General features: G+C 51.4%; 1 protein-coding gene across 1 annotated transcript; it reads right to left on the bottom strand.

Moving 5' to 3' along the window:
- Positions 1-994: 994 nt before the first annotated feature.
- PCSK4 (proprotein convertase subtilisin/kexin type 4) lies at positions 995-16,026 on the bottom strand. The gene is made up of 15 exons (XM_075070467.1): positions 15,853-16,026; positions 12,908-13,012; positions 11,907-12,002; positions 11,346-11,474; positions 9,609-9,685; positions 8,730-8,818; positions 7,315-7,487; positions 6,505-6,717; positions 6,121-6,221; positions 5,447-5,550; positions 5,009-5,126; positions 4,270-4,449; positions 3,420-3,544; positions 2,633-2,752; positions 995-1,597 (listed from the first exon to the last, which is right to left on the bottom strand). The coding sequence occupies exons 1-15, from the start codon at positions 16,024-16,026 to the stop codon at positions 1,014-1,016; spliced, it is 2,388 nt and encodes a 795-aa protein (XP_074926568.1). The 3' UTR covers positions 995-1,013.
- Between the last annotated feature and the right edge of the window lie 91 nt (positions 16,027-16,117).

Here is a 16,117-nt window from a genome sequence, read left to right as displayed (position 1 = left end):
TCCCCCTTCCGCTGTGCCCACAGGGAACGGCACCTGAACTGGGAATTCTGAGAAGGGAAACTTGAGGCTAAGCTGCCCCTCCCGCAAGGCCAAGCCCCTCAGCTCTGTTCCTGGAGCAGAAACCTGCCTCCCTCCTCTACTGGTACAATCACGGTGCAGGCCTGGGCCCAGCGCTGCAGGAACCCCCTTGAAATCCAAGCTGAGGGTCCGGTCGGCCGTGTCCAGCGCAAAAAGGCCATTATGTGTAGTGATGGCAGCCTCCGCTCTGCTCAGATGGTTCCTTGCAGAACCTACCTGGGCAAAAACCTCTGAACAAAATAAGCTATTGTTTCTACCTCTTCAGGCCCACCGCATCTGTTACCGGAAGGGGGATCGCCACCCCTGAGGGATTGCGGCAGCACAAAGCAATGGCGGGAGCTGGTTGCAGGAGTGCAGGCCCAGAGCCTCACAGAACGGCCTGAGGCACCAAGCTGCGATTGCTTTCAGTGGGCAGTGGGTTCCTAAAGGCCTCTGATGCTCTGGGCTGCAGAGATCAAGGCTTGGTCCTTTGTTAACTAGTGAGACCCCTGGGGCTGTCTGTGCGCCAAGCAGTCCAGCTACCAGCTTAACATTCCCCCACTCCCACTTGCAAAGTTGCCTCAGCTCACGGCCTGTGAGGGTTCAAACACCCTCCTCCACAGGGAAGAGGGACAGGTGACTGGGTGGAAAATCCTCTCCCAACTCATCACTTTTCGCTCTCCCTCCCTTGTGAGCGTGGAAGGCGACACACCGCACGCTTAGCAATGCTGCGGCCCTCGGCCAATATGCAGTAGCCCCCAGGAGCCACAGCCGGGGACAGGCGCAGAGGAGCACAGAACCCCCTCACCTGACTCTCTGACCCCTGAGGCTCCGGGATGCGTGATGGGAGGGCAGCCAATGCAGTGGTCATGGTAGCCAGTACGGTTTGCAGTAAGAGAGGAGGGCCCAGCTGTGACTGACAATAGCTGATTTATTTCACAAGGTGGGGGGCAGTCTCAGGTTCTAAGTCTGGAAGCAGCATGGCCTGCAGGCAGGGTCTGGGCTATGTGGCCAGCGCTGCCCTCCGCTGGTGGCCCCAGAGCCTGCAGCTGTCTGAGCTCATTTAAGCACCCAGCCTCTGTTGGGGTCCCAGGGTGATTTCCCCCTTCCAGGCCAGCAGCTGTGGGCAGAGCAGAGAGCCCCCTCCGCTGCCTCCAGGAGGCAGCGAGGGACACCCCATGGCAGGTGATGCAGAGGACACCCATGAGGAGAAGGCCCCCACCCAGCAGGATTGCCAGGACGATGAAGATGAAGTGCTGCCAGTGCTGCGCCGCTGCAGGCTTGCTGGGAAAGACTGAGGGGTATGCCGGCGGGGAGCAGGAGTGGGAGAGCTCGTGGAAGGTGCAGAAGGGTGGGCAGGCGGTGCAGTTGTTGGCAGTGTCCCCCCGGCAGGTGTAGCAGGACGGGTGGCAGGTGGCACAGACCTGGGCAGGGTGTGGGCTCCTGTCCAGGCTGGGGGACCTCCTGGATCGGTTGTAATAGCGGGGAGGGCAGTAGGACAGGCAGAGGTGCTGGAATGCATAGAAGGCGCTGCTGCATTCTGTGGGGAGAGGGGCAAGGGTTAGCCTCAGGCTACGTACTGCAACACGGGCTGAAATGCAGCCACCTCTAGGGTGAGCGGGTAAGAGCCAGTACAGAGCCAGCTGCACAGCTGTGGGGCACGATCTTACTGAAGTGCCCTAGCATGGCCAGTGCCCACACACAGCAGAGGGGAGCCTGGGCCCAGATCCACAGAGCTATTTCAGTAGCAGTAAGGAGCCTAGATACCTTGGAGGATCTGGGCCTTGGTGTTTAAGGTCTCCTCCAAGAAAGCCCCCCACATGGAGAACACCAGTTACTGCTCTCTGTGGCACAAAGGGTTAAATTGGCCTTGACTGGATTCAAACCTGTGACTCCAAGGAATCTAAGTGGTTTCTAGTTCCAGCCTGCTGCACAGAGCACTGATATCCCCTTGGGCTTAAGGACAGACAGGCGCACTGAGAAACTCTCAACTGCTTATGGCTGTGGGACTGAAAGCCAGAGACTGATTCAGCCCCAGCCCGGCCCGGTTTGCTGAACTCAAGTCGAATGGCTTAGCAGCCCCTCTAGCCAAGCCAGCCATGCCCCATTGTAATGCCCAACTGCAGAGGGGGAAGGACACCAGGCTGACATGAAGCAGGCTTCCCCCAATTCATTTCTGGGGCCAGCAGGAGATGCCAGTATGGCCAAGGCCCGGCGCACAGCACCTCTGAAAGGAGGATGGTCTGTCACTCAGTGATCTCCCTGGCTCACTGAGGAGGGCCACTGACTGGATTTTTGGAAGACCCAGCCAGGAGAGTCTAAAGGGAACACAGAAGCATCTTCAGGGCTGCTGCACGGATGTACCCCCCCACCCCAGCTCACCAGGCAAATGGCCTCCTCTGAGGTGAGCTGAGGTAACTCCTGGGTGGCCAGCTGTCCTGGGGTGGGTGGGTGTCAGGAAGAGCTGGCCACGTGGCTGTGGATAACTCTTGACTTTGCCTGAGGACTACAGCAGAGCCCCATGCTAATGAGTCTATTGGTGCCAGGGTGGTAACGAAGAACCAGGACGACTCACCCTCGCACGCTCCCTTGGAGTCCCGCCTCACACACTCGCTCACAACAGAGGCTGCTATCTTCCTGGCTGTCATGTCCTCGTCCGTTCCGTAGAGCTGCAGGACGAAGCTGGTGAGGAACCCTGGGAGAGGGGGTTCAAGAGAGGAGGAGTTTCAGACTCGATCCAGTGGAGCCCACGATCCCAAATGCCACGAGTTCCCTACAAGTCACCCACTCGGGCACTTCACGGAGCTCTGGCCCCGAAGGCCCCTGGCGAGGGAGCTTTCAAGGATCCGAAGCAGGTGCAACCTCAGTAGCTCCAGAATCCCCATGAGAAGAGGGAATTTAGCCCAGGCCCTGTGCACACTGAGTGGTGCGGAAGAAGGATGGGATAAACAGGACAACAAAGGAGGGGTGCACAGGGGAGGAAACGTAACCGGGCTCAGGGGCACCACTGGTTCCTGGTGCACAAGGGATTAACTTTGGCTCTGCTTCCCCTTGCACAAGCGTTCAGAGGAAGAGCGGTGAACAGCCACCTGGGAGACACCACTGCCTTTGGGAACAGTCGCTCCCACTGGGCGATGGCAACATAACAACTAACCCGGGAAGAGACCTTGCTGCCTGGAACTCCTCTGCTGGCCTACAGGGGAACATGGCTCCAGTTCTTTAGGCACATCCCCGCTCGCCGAGCTGTTCAGCAGCCTGGGATGTCCTGAACTCTGCTCATCCTCAGCTAACCAGAGGAAAAGCAGCTGCAGCGATAGCAACGGGGCTCTTGCAGACATCTCCTGCATGATGGGGAGGCTCACCTGTGTTGTAAGCATCACCCTTGTTCTCTAGGAAGAGCGTCCAGGTGCCCCATGGGTCCTCATCCCAGAAGTGCGTGGACATGAAGGACCAATCCCTGTAGCCCTGGTTGCTGGTGTCGTATGGCCTAGCGGGGGTGGGGGAAGGGAAATTCACAAACCCTTCAGACTTTGGACACTAGAAGGTCATGGGATGCACTTCAGAAACCCAGAGGTGAGCGTTGGACAAGTATCCGGGTTCTTACAATGGCAGCATCAAATGTACCAGAGCCCAAGAGACATGGCTTGCCTTAACCATTTGCCTTTCTAGCAGGAAGACTTGTCAAAGCAGCCTTCACCTCATAGCCCTGCTGGGGTAACTGTCTTCTGCGCATATGCTGCTCCCCTGCTTGGGTCAGGAAGGAACCTGTGCCCCTGTAATCTAGTGCATTGTGGAGGCTGTGGCTTCCCCTCAAGGAGGAGACCGGATACCACACCAGATAATCCACGGATCCATTCCGGTGCGGCAGTTCTGATGTCCCCAGCACAATGGTTCCATATAGAGACACGACCTACCTCTCATCTAGCTGGGACCCCCCTATCCCCCGCACACTCGCCTTTAGCAATATGGGAAGGGCAGGGTGATTGTAACCCTGACACCTACTCGTGACCCCCTGCAGGGTTGTGACCTGCAAGTTGAGAACTCCTATCCTAGTGCCACAGCTCGTTTGGAGCAATCACACTCCCTGAGATTCAGGTTTTAAGATTCTATAGCCATGAAATTCCCATTTGATCACTGCAGGCTGCACCCCCACCCCACCCCCACCCCCACCCTGTGGAAGTACCAGCAGGAAGTGTTCAGTCCACACCTTACCTGATGGCCACCAGGGTGGACTTGGTTCCCATTGGGCTGGTCAGAGAGATTGCCAGATCCCCTCTCCTGCTGTAGCTTAGAGAGATGCGGACCTGGACGTGCTCCAGGGAGCGAATATGCCTGGTCCTCCCAATGCAGGTGGAGACTTCTTTGCTGACTGTGAGTTTTGAGCCTATCTCCCTGCCAGGAGACAAGAAGAGGAGGTGAAGTGTCTGCCCCAGCTTGGGGCCCAGAAACCCAATGAGACCAGGTACGGGGGAGTCTGCTACTAAAGCCTCTTGCTTCAGTGGATGTTTTTTAATGAAACCACAAAGGAGCAGCATCAGGTCAGGTGTGTCCAGCAAACTGGAGCTAAAGCAGAGCAGAGCTTTGGGATAAAAGTTCATAGGGTCCAAGCAGAGGATGGGGATCACTCTTTGCGAGCAGGGTTATTTTTCTGGGGGAGGACTGCCCAGTGACCCAGCTCTTGTCCCCAAGAATATGAAGGACAGGCAGTCACTAATCTTTGCTGCCACCCCCTTTAACACCCACACAGAAGTGAAACAGCAGGAGCTCCTGAAGTGCTGTGGTGTTTGTAAGTATCCAGCCCATACTTGAGACCTTGGGATGGAGAGCAGGTTCCCATTTCCCTGCAAAAACGTCCTTGGGAAGTGGTTCCCAGCTCCTGCTTTTTCTACCAGAACTTCCCCTGCAACGCACAACACAAGGGGTCAGATTCCAACAGGATTTCTTCTCTTACAGGGGCATGTAGATAACCTTGACGGAACACTTCCTCTGGGGCCTGGTCGTAGTCCACTTCTTGGCCAGGTCCACCAGATCGCCAGCATCCAGGAGTCCATAGCCGTAATGGTGGCTTACTGAAAAACAGACACCCAGTCCAGGGAAGGATCAATGAGCCCCAACACCGGACTGCTAAGCAATGACTCATGGGAGCTTATTGCTGCCAGATATGCTGGTGAAAAATCAGCTCTTAGATACCCAAAGAACCAGCATTTTCTTTCACAGCACGCATGAGAGGTGCACTTGATTTAGATGCTGCAGCATTTATGGAGACCATCAACAGCTGATGAAGGCTGGTAAGGGCTGCAAGCCTCTTGTTCTTTTATATACCATGGTGGAAGTAACTAGAGTCCCGGTAGCAATTTTCACTGAGTAAACATCTAACGAGCAGCCTCACCTTTGCGTCCGACTCCATTCAGGGCCCAGTCTTCTGCCTGCAGGTGGGCTGGCTTGGAGGCTCTCACCACGAGATGCTGCATGTCGCGCCAGGTCAGTGCTGGGCTAGAGACAAGTAGCACTTGGGAAAGAGGTCTCTTGTATCAAAAGGCTGAGGTGACTCTGGGGCTGGCAAGAGGGGGCAGGTGGCTTCTGCTCATCCACACAGCAGATAGAGCATGGGCAAGCTTTCTCCAGACAGTCCCAGCTTGGAGAGGCCATGTTACAGGGTTAACAGCAGACCATCTGTGGCTCATTCAGTCCTTGGCTTCTCTGCCAACAGGAGGGCCAGTTAGGGCAGATGGTGGGTTGGACACCCAGCCATGTGGACTGGATGGAGACCCCCAACTGGTTTCCCGCAGGCAGCTGAACAGCTGGAAGGGGGCGCTCGCTTTGGTTCCCTGTAATGTATCCCTGGAGAGGAGACTGCGCAACCCAGGTCATCGTGAGCTATTTTAGTTACCGTGTTTGCTTTTGTCAGGGTGATGGGGACATATTTTGACCGTAATCCCTACAGACATTCTAATAGACTCTGGAAAGAGACCCTAGCAGACTCCCTGGGGGTAGCGGCTTCGTTGCCGAGGCAGGGGCAGCCTTAGGAGGTAGGAGTGCAGCGTGAACGCATGTTCTGCCTACTTGGCCTCCAGAGCGAGCGCGATCATCCCGGCAGCCAGGGGGGCAGAGGCCGAGGTGCCCGTGTGCTTGTCGGTGCAGCGGTGCCGCAGGTCAGTTGTCACCTGGGGAGAGAGGGTAGGTGAGGAAGCCATGGGATTGGCTTCTCAGAGAGATGCAGAGACACATTCTGTGCTGAATCATCTGCTGGGTCTGAGCAGCCTTTGCTAGTAAAGGAGCAGCAGTGAAATTCAGGGCAGAACTCTCAAGCCATCGGTCTGCTCCGCAGTTGGCCAGAAGGGGTCATTGCTGAGCTGCCTCTTGGCTGGGGCCCCGCTATGGTGGGCCCTCGAGAGCAGCCTTAACCTAGGGGAGAAAGGAATGGGCGGGGGGGGGGAAGGGACTCACGATCTGCTTCTCGCTCTTGATGCCGCTGCTGTAGGTGGTGGTGAGGGTGGAGGCACAGGCCTCGCTGTACCAGGGCACGCGGCCGCTCTGGGTCACGCTGCCCACCGACAGGGTGTAGATGCTGTTGGTGTAGCCATCGCAGTTACAGTTATCCGAGTGGATGCCGCCATTGCCAGAGGCCCAGACAAAGAGAGACCCCAGGCCGCCGCGCCCCTGTGGGGAGGGAAGCAAGCAGGGACCAGTGTTACACAGAGTCCCTGCTGCAGTGGTGTTAATATGGTGCTAATGTGGCACAGGGCTCCTCCCAGCTCCCCTGTCTGTTGGCAGTGGGGGGATTCCTGGGTCCTGGCTACAACTGACCTTGTTTCCATAGAAACACAATATACTGTAGTTAAGCTGACCAATCCCCACCTGCCGCAGCATGCGTACAGGGTGCTATTTCAGAGGGGGATGGCAGTAAATAGGAAGGGTGGGGCTAGTCCTATGTAAAATTATACCCAACATTTGTTCATACTGGATCAAACCAAGGCTCCAGCTAGCTTAGTCTTGATCAGCAGGCTGGCTCTGATGCGTCAGTGGAGGGCAAAAAAGGACCCAGCACCCAGGGCTGTGTCATGCACGGGGAGCAGAATTCCTCCCTGAACTGGCCCCAGGTGCCTGGCTGAGAGCTGCCCCGCTTGGGGGCTAGCGTAGCAGAGTGCCTAGTTCGGTGCTCTCCAGTCCACGTCATCCCTCCCCTTCAGAAGCCACAAACCCCCTTTTCAGAGGCAACAAGCCAGCAAAGGAACCAAGCCCAGAGCCCGCGCTTACATTCACTATCCCCTTGTAGAAGGCTTCCAGGGCCAGGATCCCAGGTCCATCCACAGTTTTACCATCATCCTCTGGGCCCCAGCTTGCGCTGTAGATGTGAATGTGTTGGGGGCGGAAACTCAAGGACTGAGCCTCCACGATGTCTGTGATGGGACCATCGAGCATCCTCACACCTGTGGGGCCAGGGAAGAGAGGGCGGCTAGACCAGAGGTCTCAACGAGCCAGAACTGCCCTTAACTGGCCCATGAGCCTCTCCCACTCCAGGTCAGGCAGGCGTCTCCAGTTGCTGATATTAGCATGCAAGCCTCCATGTTAGCCTCATAACCATGACCCTACCAAATTCACAGCCATGAAAAACGCGTCACAGACCATGAAATCTGGTCCCTGTACTATACAGATTTCGCAGGGGAGACCAGCATTTCTCAAATTAGGAGGCCTGACACTAAAGGGACTTGCAGGTTATTTCGGAGGGCGGGGGGGTTGCTGTATTGCCACCCTTACTTCTGCGCTCCCTTCAGAGCTGGACGGCTGGAGAGTGGCGGCTGCTGACCGAGCATCCAGCTCTGAAGGCAGCACTGCCGCCAGCAGCAGTGCAGAAGTAAAGGTAGCAGTATTGCAACGCACCCCTACAATAACCCTGTGACCCGCCCCCCCCGCACACAACTCCTTTTTGGGTCAGGACCCCTACAATTACAACACTGTGAAATTTCAGATTTAAATAGCTGAAATCATGAAATTTGCCATTTTTAAAATCCTATGACCATGAAATTGACCAAAATGGCTTGTGAATTTGGTACGGCCCCTAACATCGCCCTTTCCAGCAGCTAAGCAAGAGCTCCCTCTAGTGTACTCAAGGCTCCAGCTTCAGCCAGGTCAGCCTAACCTGGAGCACTTTGCATATGTTCAGTGCAATGCCCAGGCATTAACCAATCTCTGTAGCCATAGCAGCATGGTGAGGCAGGGATGGGGTTTTCACTATTCTACAAACGGACACACAGAGGTTAAGGGACCAGATGTTCAGAGATGCTGAGCACCTGCAATTCTCATTGGCTTCAAATGGATTTGTAACTACTTGCTGCTGCTGCAAAATAAAATAAAAAAAAATAAAAATCAATCAATCGGGTCCTAACTGATTGTCCAAGCCCTTGCAGTACGTAATCGGCAGAGCTGGATTGAGAGCTCCGGAGCTCCTGCCCTCATGCCCTGTGCTCAATCCACTAAACTGTACTGCCTTTTACGACAGTTCCATTCGGTTTTAACCAAGAGTTTGGTTTGAGAGGCCAGAACTGCCCTTATGCTGTACAGCCAAGTCGCTGTTCTGTGGCCATGCACTCCCCCCGAGGTCTGGGCAAGTTCAGGCCCTCCCTTCCCCCTGGTATCTGGGAAGTATCACACCAAGAAAGCAGGTTGCTTACCTCCAATTTTTGCGTTGTACGCGACGCCGACTCCACAGAGTCTGTTGTTGGCTGCTGCTGCCACCTCTCCTGCACAGCGTGTCCCGTGCCTGAGGGACAGAGGCAGGGAGCAAGAGTCACCACAGCCATATCTGCCAGCCAAACAACCAGATTCCTCCATATGCTCTGCTTTGCCATGAGGTACAGCGCATGCTAATGCTGACTAGCAGCTGTTCCTCTCCCTGGAATATTCCATTGGAGCAGGGAGGGTCCCTCCTTAAGTCACCTTGGGGGGTTGCTTTCCATTTGGGCACTACTCAGTCACATGCAAGTTGTGGGAAGTGGTGCAGTAAGTGCTGGCAGGTGGGATGAGAGAGAACCACTGAAAGCACCCAGCCTGCCTGATGGCCCAGAGAGCATTACATTTGGTCACTGTGAGAGGAGGAGGAGGGGCCAGACACAAGGTTAGAATCCTCCTATTTGAGTCAGCTGGGGATTCAAGGTACTGGACACTCTGGGGTACATTGCGCCCTGCATACACGCACTGGTGAGCCTGCCAGACCAATACCACGATCGTAACATCTTCACTACAGCTGAGGTGCTGCTTAGTGTCACTGCCTAGGTAGGTGCAAACCTGAGGCAGATCCCTCTGACTCCAATCCAAATGCCTGAATGTCCCCCCACAGGAACACACATGCTTTGTAACCCTAGTCCTTCATTGTTCAGGGACAGAATTCGCTTCCACCTTCTTCACCTCAATGCATCCTAATAGTGAATCTCATGATGCATCAAGAGGACAACCTTGGAGATCAGCTATACCAGAGAGACAATATCCCCAGGGCAGGGGATTTAGATCTGACACTCCAAGCAGCAGCACCCCCGTTTGCTGCGGGAACTCACCGATTCTCATCCCAGATGTTGTAACGAGGCTGTGGGTCAGGATCGTTGCTGTTGAAGTCATAACTTGCAAGGGGATCCTAAAGCAAGACGAAACACGAAGATGAGAAGACCCTGCTTAGGAAAGCATGTCTTTGTTACAATGGACATTATACATTCGCTTTAACCCCTAGAACGAAGCCAACAACCAGGTAAATAATCAGCACTCATGGTGAGTGTTCTTCACAAGTTTTACCATGTGCTCCTATGGGACACTGATAACAATAGCCCAGGGGTTAATCCAGGGAAATCCTATGGCCTGTGTTACACAGGAGGGCAAACTAGATGATCAGAGTGGTTGTTTCTGGCCTAATAATCTATTAATCTGTATTTTAATAACAGGAAACAAAGTGATTCAGTAGCAGAGACAGGATTAGAACAGGAATTCCTGGCTCCTAGCCCTGTGTGTGGGGGCACACACACACATGCACACACTTATTAAACAGGATTTAATTAAACCAGTGCAACTTTGTAGACCACTATTCTGGTTTAAACTCAGTTACACCAGTTTAACTTAGATGCAAATTAACCTGATAGAAAACAGGTTTAAATCAATATACACATCTTTCACTGGTTTTGACAAGGTCTACTTATAATCACACCTTTGGTTAAACTGGTGCTACTCTGTGTTTTGACCAGAGCACAAGGATACCTAATGCTTTACAAAGGAAGTCTGTGTCATTATCCCCATTTTAAATATGGGGAAAAGGAGGCAAAAGGAGGTAAAAAGTCACTTGCTAAAATAACCCAGCAGGTCTGTGACAAAGCCAGGAGTAGAAGTCAAGTCTCCTGAATCCCATGCCAGTGCTTTGTTCATTAGCCCAGTGGTTCTCAAGGGGTACGTGTACCCCTAGGGGTAGGTAGAGGTCTTCCAGGGGGTCCATCAACTCATCTAGATATTTGCCTAGTTTTACAACAGGCTACATAAAAAGCCTTAGCAAAGCCAGTACGAACTAAAATTTCAGACAGACATTGATTTGTTTATGCTGCTCTATAGACTATACACAAATGCAAGTACAATATTTATATTCCAATTGATTTATTTTATAATTATATGGCAAAATGAGAGAGGAAGCAATTTGTCAGTACTAGTGTGGCTGTGACACTTTTGTATTTTTACGTCCGATTTTATAAGCAAGTAGTTTTTAAGTGAGGTGAAATTTGGGGCTATGCAAGACAAATCAGACTCCTGAAAGGGGGGACAGTCATCTGGAAAGGATGAGAGCCACTGCATTAACCCATGCTGCCTCTCTGGGAGAGGATATGGCTGGGAGGGAGGAGTCAACCCAACTTCTATGCAATTTAGAGGACATACGAGGTGCACTATAGATGATCACTTATTTAGGAGATTCAATTGCTCCTTTCTCCATTCATTTTCTAAACATGTGCTGGGATTCAGCTTCCTCTAATTACATCTCATCATGTTTCTTTGGTCTTGGATATTTCTTTTATAGAAGCCATTTCAAACTTCAGAAGTTTCCCTCAGTGAAGAGGCTAAGCCTTTTGATCCAGCCATCCAGATGCTGGGCTCCCCAGAGGTGAGCCCTACCACACCAGGATAAAGGTTCTGTCACAGCTTCTCCTCTTTCTTGCAGGAAATATGCTGCAAAGAAGCACCTAGCTGTAGCTGATCAATCCCAAGGGACTCAGCTGTGGAGGTCACAACATTGGGATGCCTGGATAGTTTCAGATTGATCTTACATAGTTAGCAGACAGATCGGGGTGGTCTCTCTCCAGTCCATCATCCAGGATGGAGAGCACCACGCCCAAGCCGGTGTACCCCTTGCTCCAAGCGGTAAGGATGTTCAGGTCTGGATGGACGTCGTTGTTCTGAAACAAAAGCCAGACCAGGTTTGAGCACAAAGGTCCATTCTGGCCTGTGATCTATGAATCACCTTTACGAATCATAAAATTGTAGGACTGGAAGGGACCTCAAGAGGTCTTCTAGTCCAGACTCCTGTACTCAAGGCAGGACGAAGTATTATCTAAACTATCCCTGACAGGTGACTGTCTAACCTGCTCTTAAAAACCTTCAATGACAGAGATTGTTCTGATTTATTACCAGTATTATTCTGCTTTACAACTAAGGAAAATGAGGTATGCAGTGGTAAAGTGAATGCCTCAAGCAAGTCAGAGCTGAAGAATAAAAGCCAGAAGTCCTGGCACCTGGTTGGCTGCTCTAAATGCTAGAACCCACTTCCTCACGGACCATTAAAACAAGAAGAGGATCAGACAGGAGGAGGAAACAATATAAATTCTTACCATGTACCACTGTTTATGGAACCAAGGATCTGTTGGCACGACAGCGATGGTTCTTTTCGTACGCCTCTTCAGCGTTTGCTGCTGAAACCACTGGACCTAGATGGAGAGGAGTCACCCTTCTTAATGCCAGGGAAAGCAGCAAGTTCCTCTTCACCGATCTACTCCCAGTGACAGATTTCACCTCCCATTGTACATTTCCCATACCACTTAGGCCTTTGTGCTCTACCAGCTTGGTGGAAGGGCCATTTTTAACCATACATCCAGAGGTTTTCCATAGCCACCGAAGTAGATCTCATTTCCTGAAGCTTTAGTCTATGGTTGCAAAGCACTAACAGAAAAGACTCTCTATCAATTCCTAACCAAATCAGTTCCAAAGTCTGTTACAGACATTGTAACTGACAGGACACCAAATTAATTAGGAGATCTTTGGCAAACGCATCCAAGGTTTGCCTCTAGAAGACTACTTCTAGGAAAAATAACATTGGCAGTCGCTTATGATAAGATAATAGGGCTATTGGTCCTTATGCTTCAGATCTGATCATAAGCTGGGGCCCAAGAAGAAACTCTCTCCACCAAACAAACAAACAGTGGATAGTAACATACTATTAGTTCTCCTGCCATCCTCTGAAGCACTGGCCACTGTCAGGGATGGGCTATCAAAGTAGGTGGGACCCTGCATTCAAGGTTACACATGCTGGTTTGACAGCACAGCAACTCCATTCAATCGGTGCCTGATCTGCAGTATTTATAGACAGAACTACGGAAGCCAATCCCTTGGCCGATCCCTTTCCACCTTAGCTCGGACAGGAGGAAAGAGCCCGTGCTACGTCTCAACCAGAAGTCAGGAGCTCCATGCAGGAGTAACTCGGTGATATTCTCTGCCCTGTGCTATGCAGGAGACCAAACTAGATGCTCACAATGGTCCAGTTAAAATTCACCAACACATTTTCTAACAAGCTGAAGTTCTTTTGAGTTTCCACCACAAATTACACCCTGTTCACCTTGGGCTCTCTTTTCAGATGCACATGCCAGCCCCAGTGTCTGTTCAGGGATTCCTGCACTATGCCTCGGTGTCTGAAATGGTAATAGTCTTCCCCTTCAATTATCTGCAGAAAGAAGAGTTATATATAAGGCTATGACATGGGTGACAACCAGAACCCACCAGGGAAATTAACCGTGTATGCCTTTCAGCATAATAAACTGCAGGATCTGTCATTCTCTGAGTATACAAGCCAAATCTCTTCTCCCCTATAAGCACTTTCTCTGGGCATACTTTAACATATAAAAACAGAACAGAGTTGTGTGGGGTGGTTTTATTTTTTTTACTGGCCTGTTGCATTAGGAATTTCCATTCTATAGTCACCTTTGTCATTTTAGAATTCCCTTCAGAGTAACAGAGAGCTAACGTTTCTGATCTACTTGCCAACTGCTAGCTGACTGGGGTGGGTCTCTCTCTGTTTCCATTTTCTCAATCATGGGGCACTAAGTGAAACCACAGTGAGTGGCAGTTTGAATGAAATTTTGTTCTCCCCAAAGGACAGGCATCCGCCAAAGATCCCGAGCCCTGAACACTCCAGAGAGCTGGTTCCACAATCAGTTAGCAAATGACGTATTTTAAAGCAAAAGGCGGAGAGAAACAAGACAAAGATCTGCACAATCTTTTAAATATTCTAGGAGGCTATTTGGATGCTATAGTAGAAAGGCAGGGAAGGACACAGAGGTGGAGCTGATAAAGAGGAAATCCCTGTAATAGCCAATCTCAAGCACAGAGTCTCTGCTTAAGAGAGAAAAACGTTTTGTGGCAAGTTTTGGCTCAGAACTCAGTTATTCATGCAGCTGAGTTACCCTGAAAACAGGCCTATACAATGGTAAAGACATGCAATTGTTACTTAGCAAAGCAACACTCAGATAAAGGTTGGTTTCGCGATTGAAACATTACCTTGTAGGGAACATACTGCCAAGGAAACAGCAGAGGGTGGAAAAGGGGCAAACAGATGTTCAAATACTCAGACTCAAAGTGAATGGAAAGTGGTGAGTGGTTGCACTATTTCAGAAGTCTCAGCAATGTAGAACACCTAGAATAAAGGACAAGTAGAAATCCTACAGTCTATTCAGAGAGCGACTGTGAGAGGAATCAAAGAAAAAGAACTAAGAAGATAATGGATTTTGGAATGAGGTCTGAAGGAGGTGACATTGAATTAATGGGACACCTGGCTGTATGAAGCACCACCATTCCCCCTGCTCTGGATTTTATGAAGAGGGCAAACCATTGTATGATCAAAGCGAGCACCATGGAAGATGGGTAGGTCAATATCTGATAAAAAAATCAAGGTGGAAAGTCAGTTGGGGGCTTGTTTTGGTACAACAGAAGATCAGATTAAAAGGTGGGGAAAGCAGATTGTTTGTAAACAAACAGCTGCCCAGTGGAGTTCTCAAGGCCTAAAACAAGTTGTATAGGCAGAGAAGGTGACTCTGATCTCTTATTGATTTACGGGGATACATGGCAGGATGATGGCTGTTGGCCATTTAGAACTAAAAGGAGATAAAGCTCTTTCAGAAAAGGGTGTTCACTGGCAGGCTGGCTTTGTGTTCAGTAAGATAGTGAAGGGAGGTAGCATGATCTAGTGGATAGAGCACCAGACTGGGTTCTATTCCCAGCTCGGCCACTCACCTGGTGCATGACTTTGGGCAAGTCACTTCCTCTGCCTTCCTCCCACCCTTTATCAGTCTGGTCTCTTTGGAGTGTGAGCTTTTCAGGACAGTAGTGGTCTTTTACTAGATCTTTGTACAGAATCTAGCACAGCAGGGCCCCAGATCTCAACTGGGGCCTTCTAGGTTTTAGAACACTAAATAAATATAAATAAAAAAGTGCAGAGAATGCGTCCAGAGAGACCAGGGAATGCTGAACAGAGCCATGGACTGCAGGGTTTGGAAAAGCAAGTATCCCTTCTAGTATGACTATTACATTATTAAAAATTTAATGGAAATGTTTTCATTAATCTGGGATTTTTTGGTAAATTAATTATGGGCCCAACTATAACGGGAGAGACCTGATCTGCACCAAACTTTTCTTCCTTAAATTGCCATCCATTACTAATCCCCTGGTGGCAGCATTAGTGCAGATAATGGGCTGGACACCAGTGATATTCTTTCTGTACAAACTTGCTGTATAACAGGGCCTCTCTTTAAAGATTCATTTGCATCTGCTGTTAATGCCATATGCATCATGTATGCTTTTAGCTTGAGCTGTTGCATGAGGAGGAATTGGTTATGATGCTAGAATGTCACCATCTAAAAATAAAAATAGACCCTGAGAAAAGCATCTCAGATACAGATATGAGAGAAGAGGGAGAGTGAGGGGAGGAAAATGGATAAATAAGAGGCATGGTTTGCAGGAGAAAAAGATTGCAACGTCAAATGGCACCTATGCAGGGCTGGCCCAGAAGTCTCCTACATAGTCCTAGGTGCAGTGCTGTAGTTTCACTTCTGGAATAGTCATCTTTAATTGCAGGCCATGCAAAGTCACTGTCAGAAGGGTGAACTTCTGCAGCAGGTCAGCCTTTCATTAGCTCCCATTGCAGACAATCGGGTGGAGGAGTGACCTGGCCCCCTGGCTCTCAACAAGAGCTTTTCCACCTGGGGAACAAATGTTGGGGGTGTCTTTGGAGGGAGGAGGGTATGCTTCACTCCCCAGCCCCCCTTTTAGAAACATCTCCCCCCCCCACTTCTTGGAAAGGGGGGTTGGAACAGGAAATTGACTGAATCCATGGGGAAGGGAGGGGTGTTGGGAAGGAGAAGGGAAGAGTTTGGCAGCAGCCACTCATGGGAAGGGGGTGTTCAGTGGGGGAGGAGGCTCGGGAGAAGCAGGGTTTGGGGCAGGGGGAGAAGGTTGCTGGGGCTAGGGGTGGCATTTGCAGATTGCCCCTCTTCCCCCCCCGCCCCTCACCTGCCCCAGGCAGAGCAGCCTGTGCTTGCGGGCCAGGCGCTCGGCCTCCCGGGCCCCCGCGGACACCCTCACCGCCCAGCTGCTCAGGTAGATGCTGAGCCCGCTCAAGCCGCAGGAGGCTCCGGCCAGCAGCAGCAGCAGCAAGAGGCGGAGCCAGGCAGCCGCCCCCGCCATGGCTCCGCCCAGAGCGCGGATCCGGTCTCCCCCGCCCAGGGGGAAACGCAGGACCACCCCCGCCAAGGGGCCCTTAAATACCCCCCCGCCC

This window comes from Chelonoidis abingdonii, chromosome 11 (genome assembly GCF_003597395.2).
Source record: "Chelonoidis abingdonii isolate Lonesome George chromosome 11, CheloAbing_2.0, whole genome shotgun sequence".
Lineage (NCBI taxonomy): Eukaryota > Metazoa > Chordata > Testudines > Testudinidae > Chelonoidis > Chelonoidis abingdonii.
Note: the sequence above shows the minus strand (reverse complement) of the source record. Positions and strands in the feature narration are given on the sequence as shown.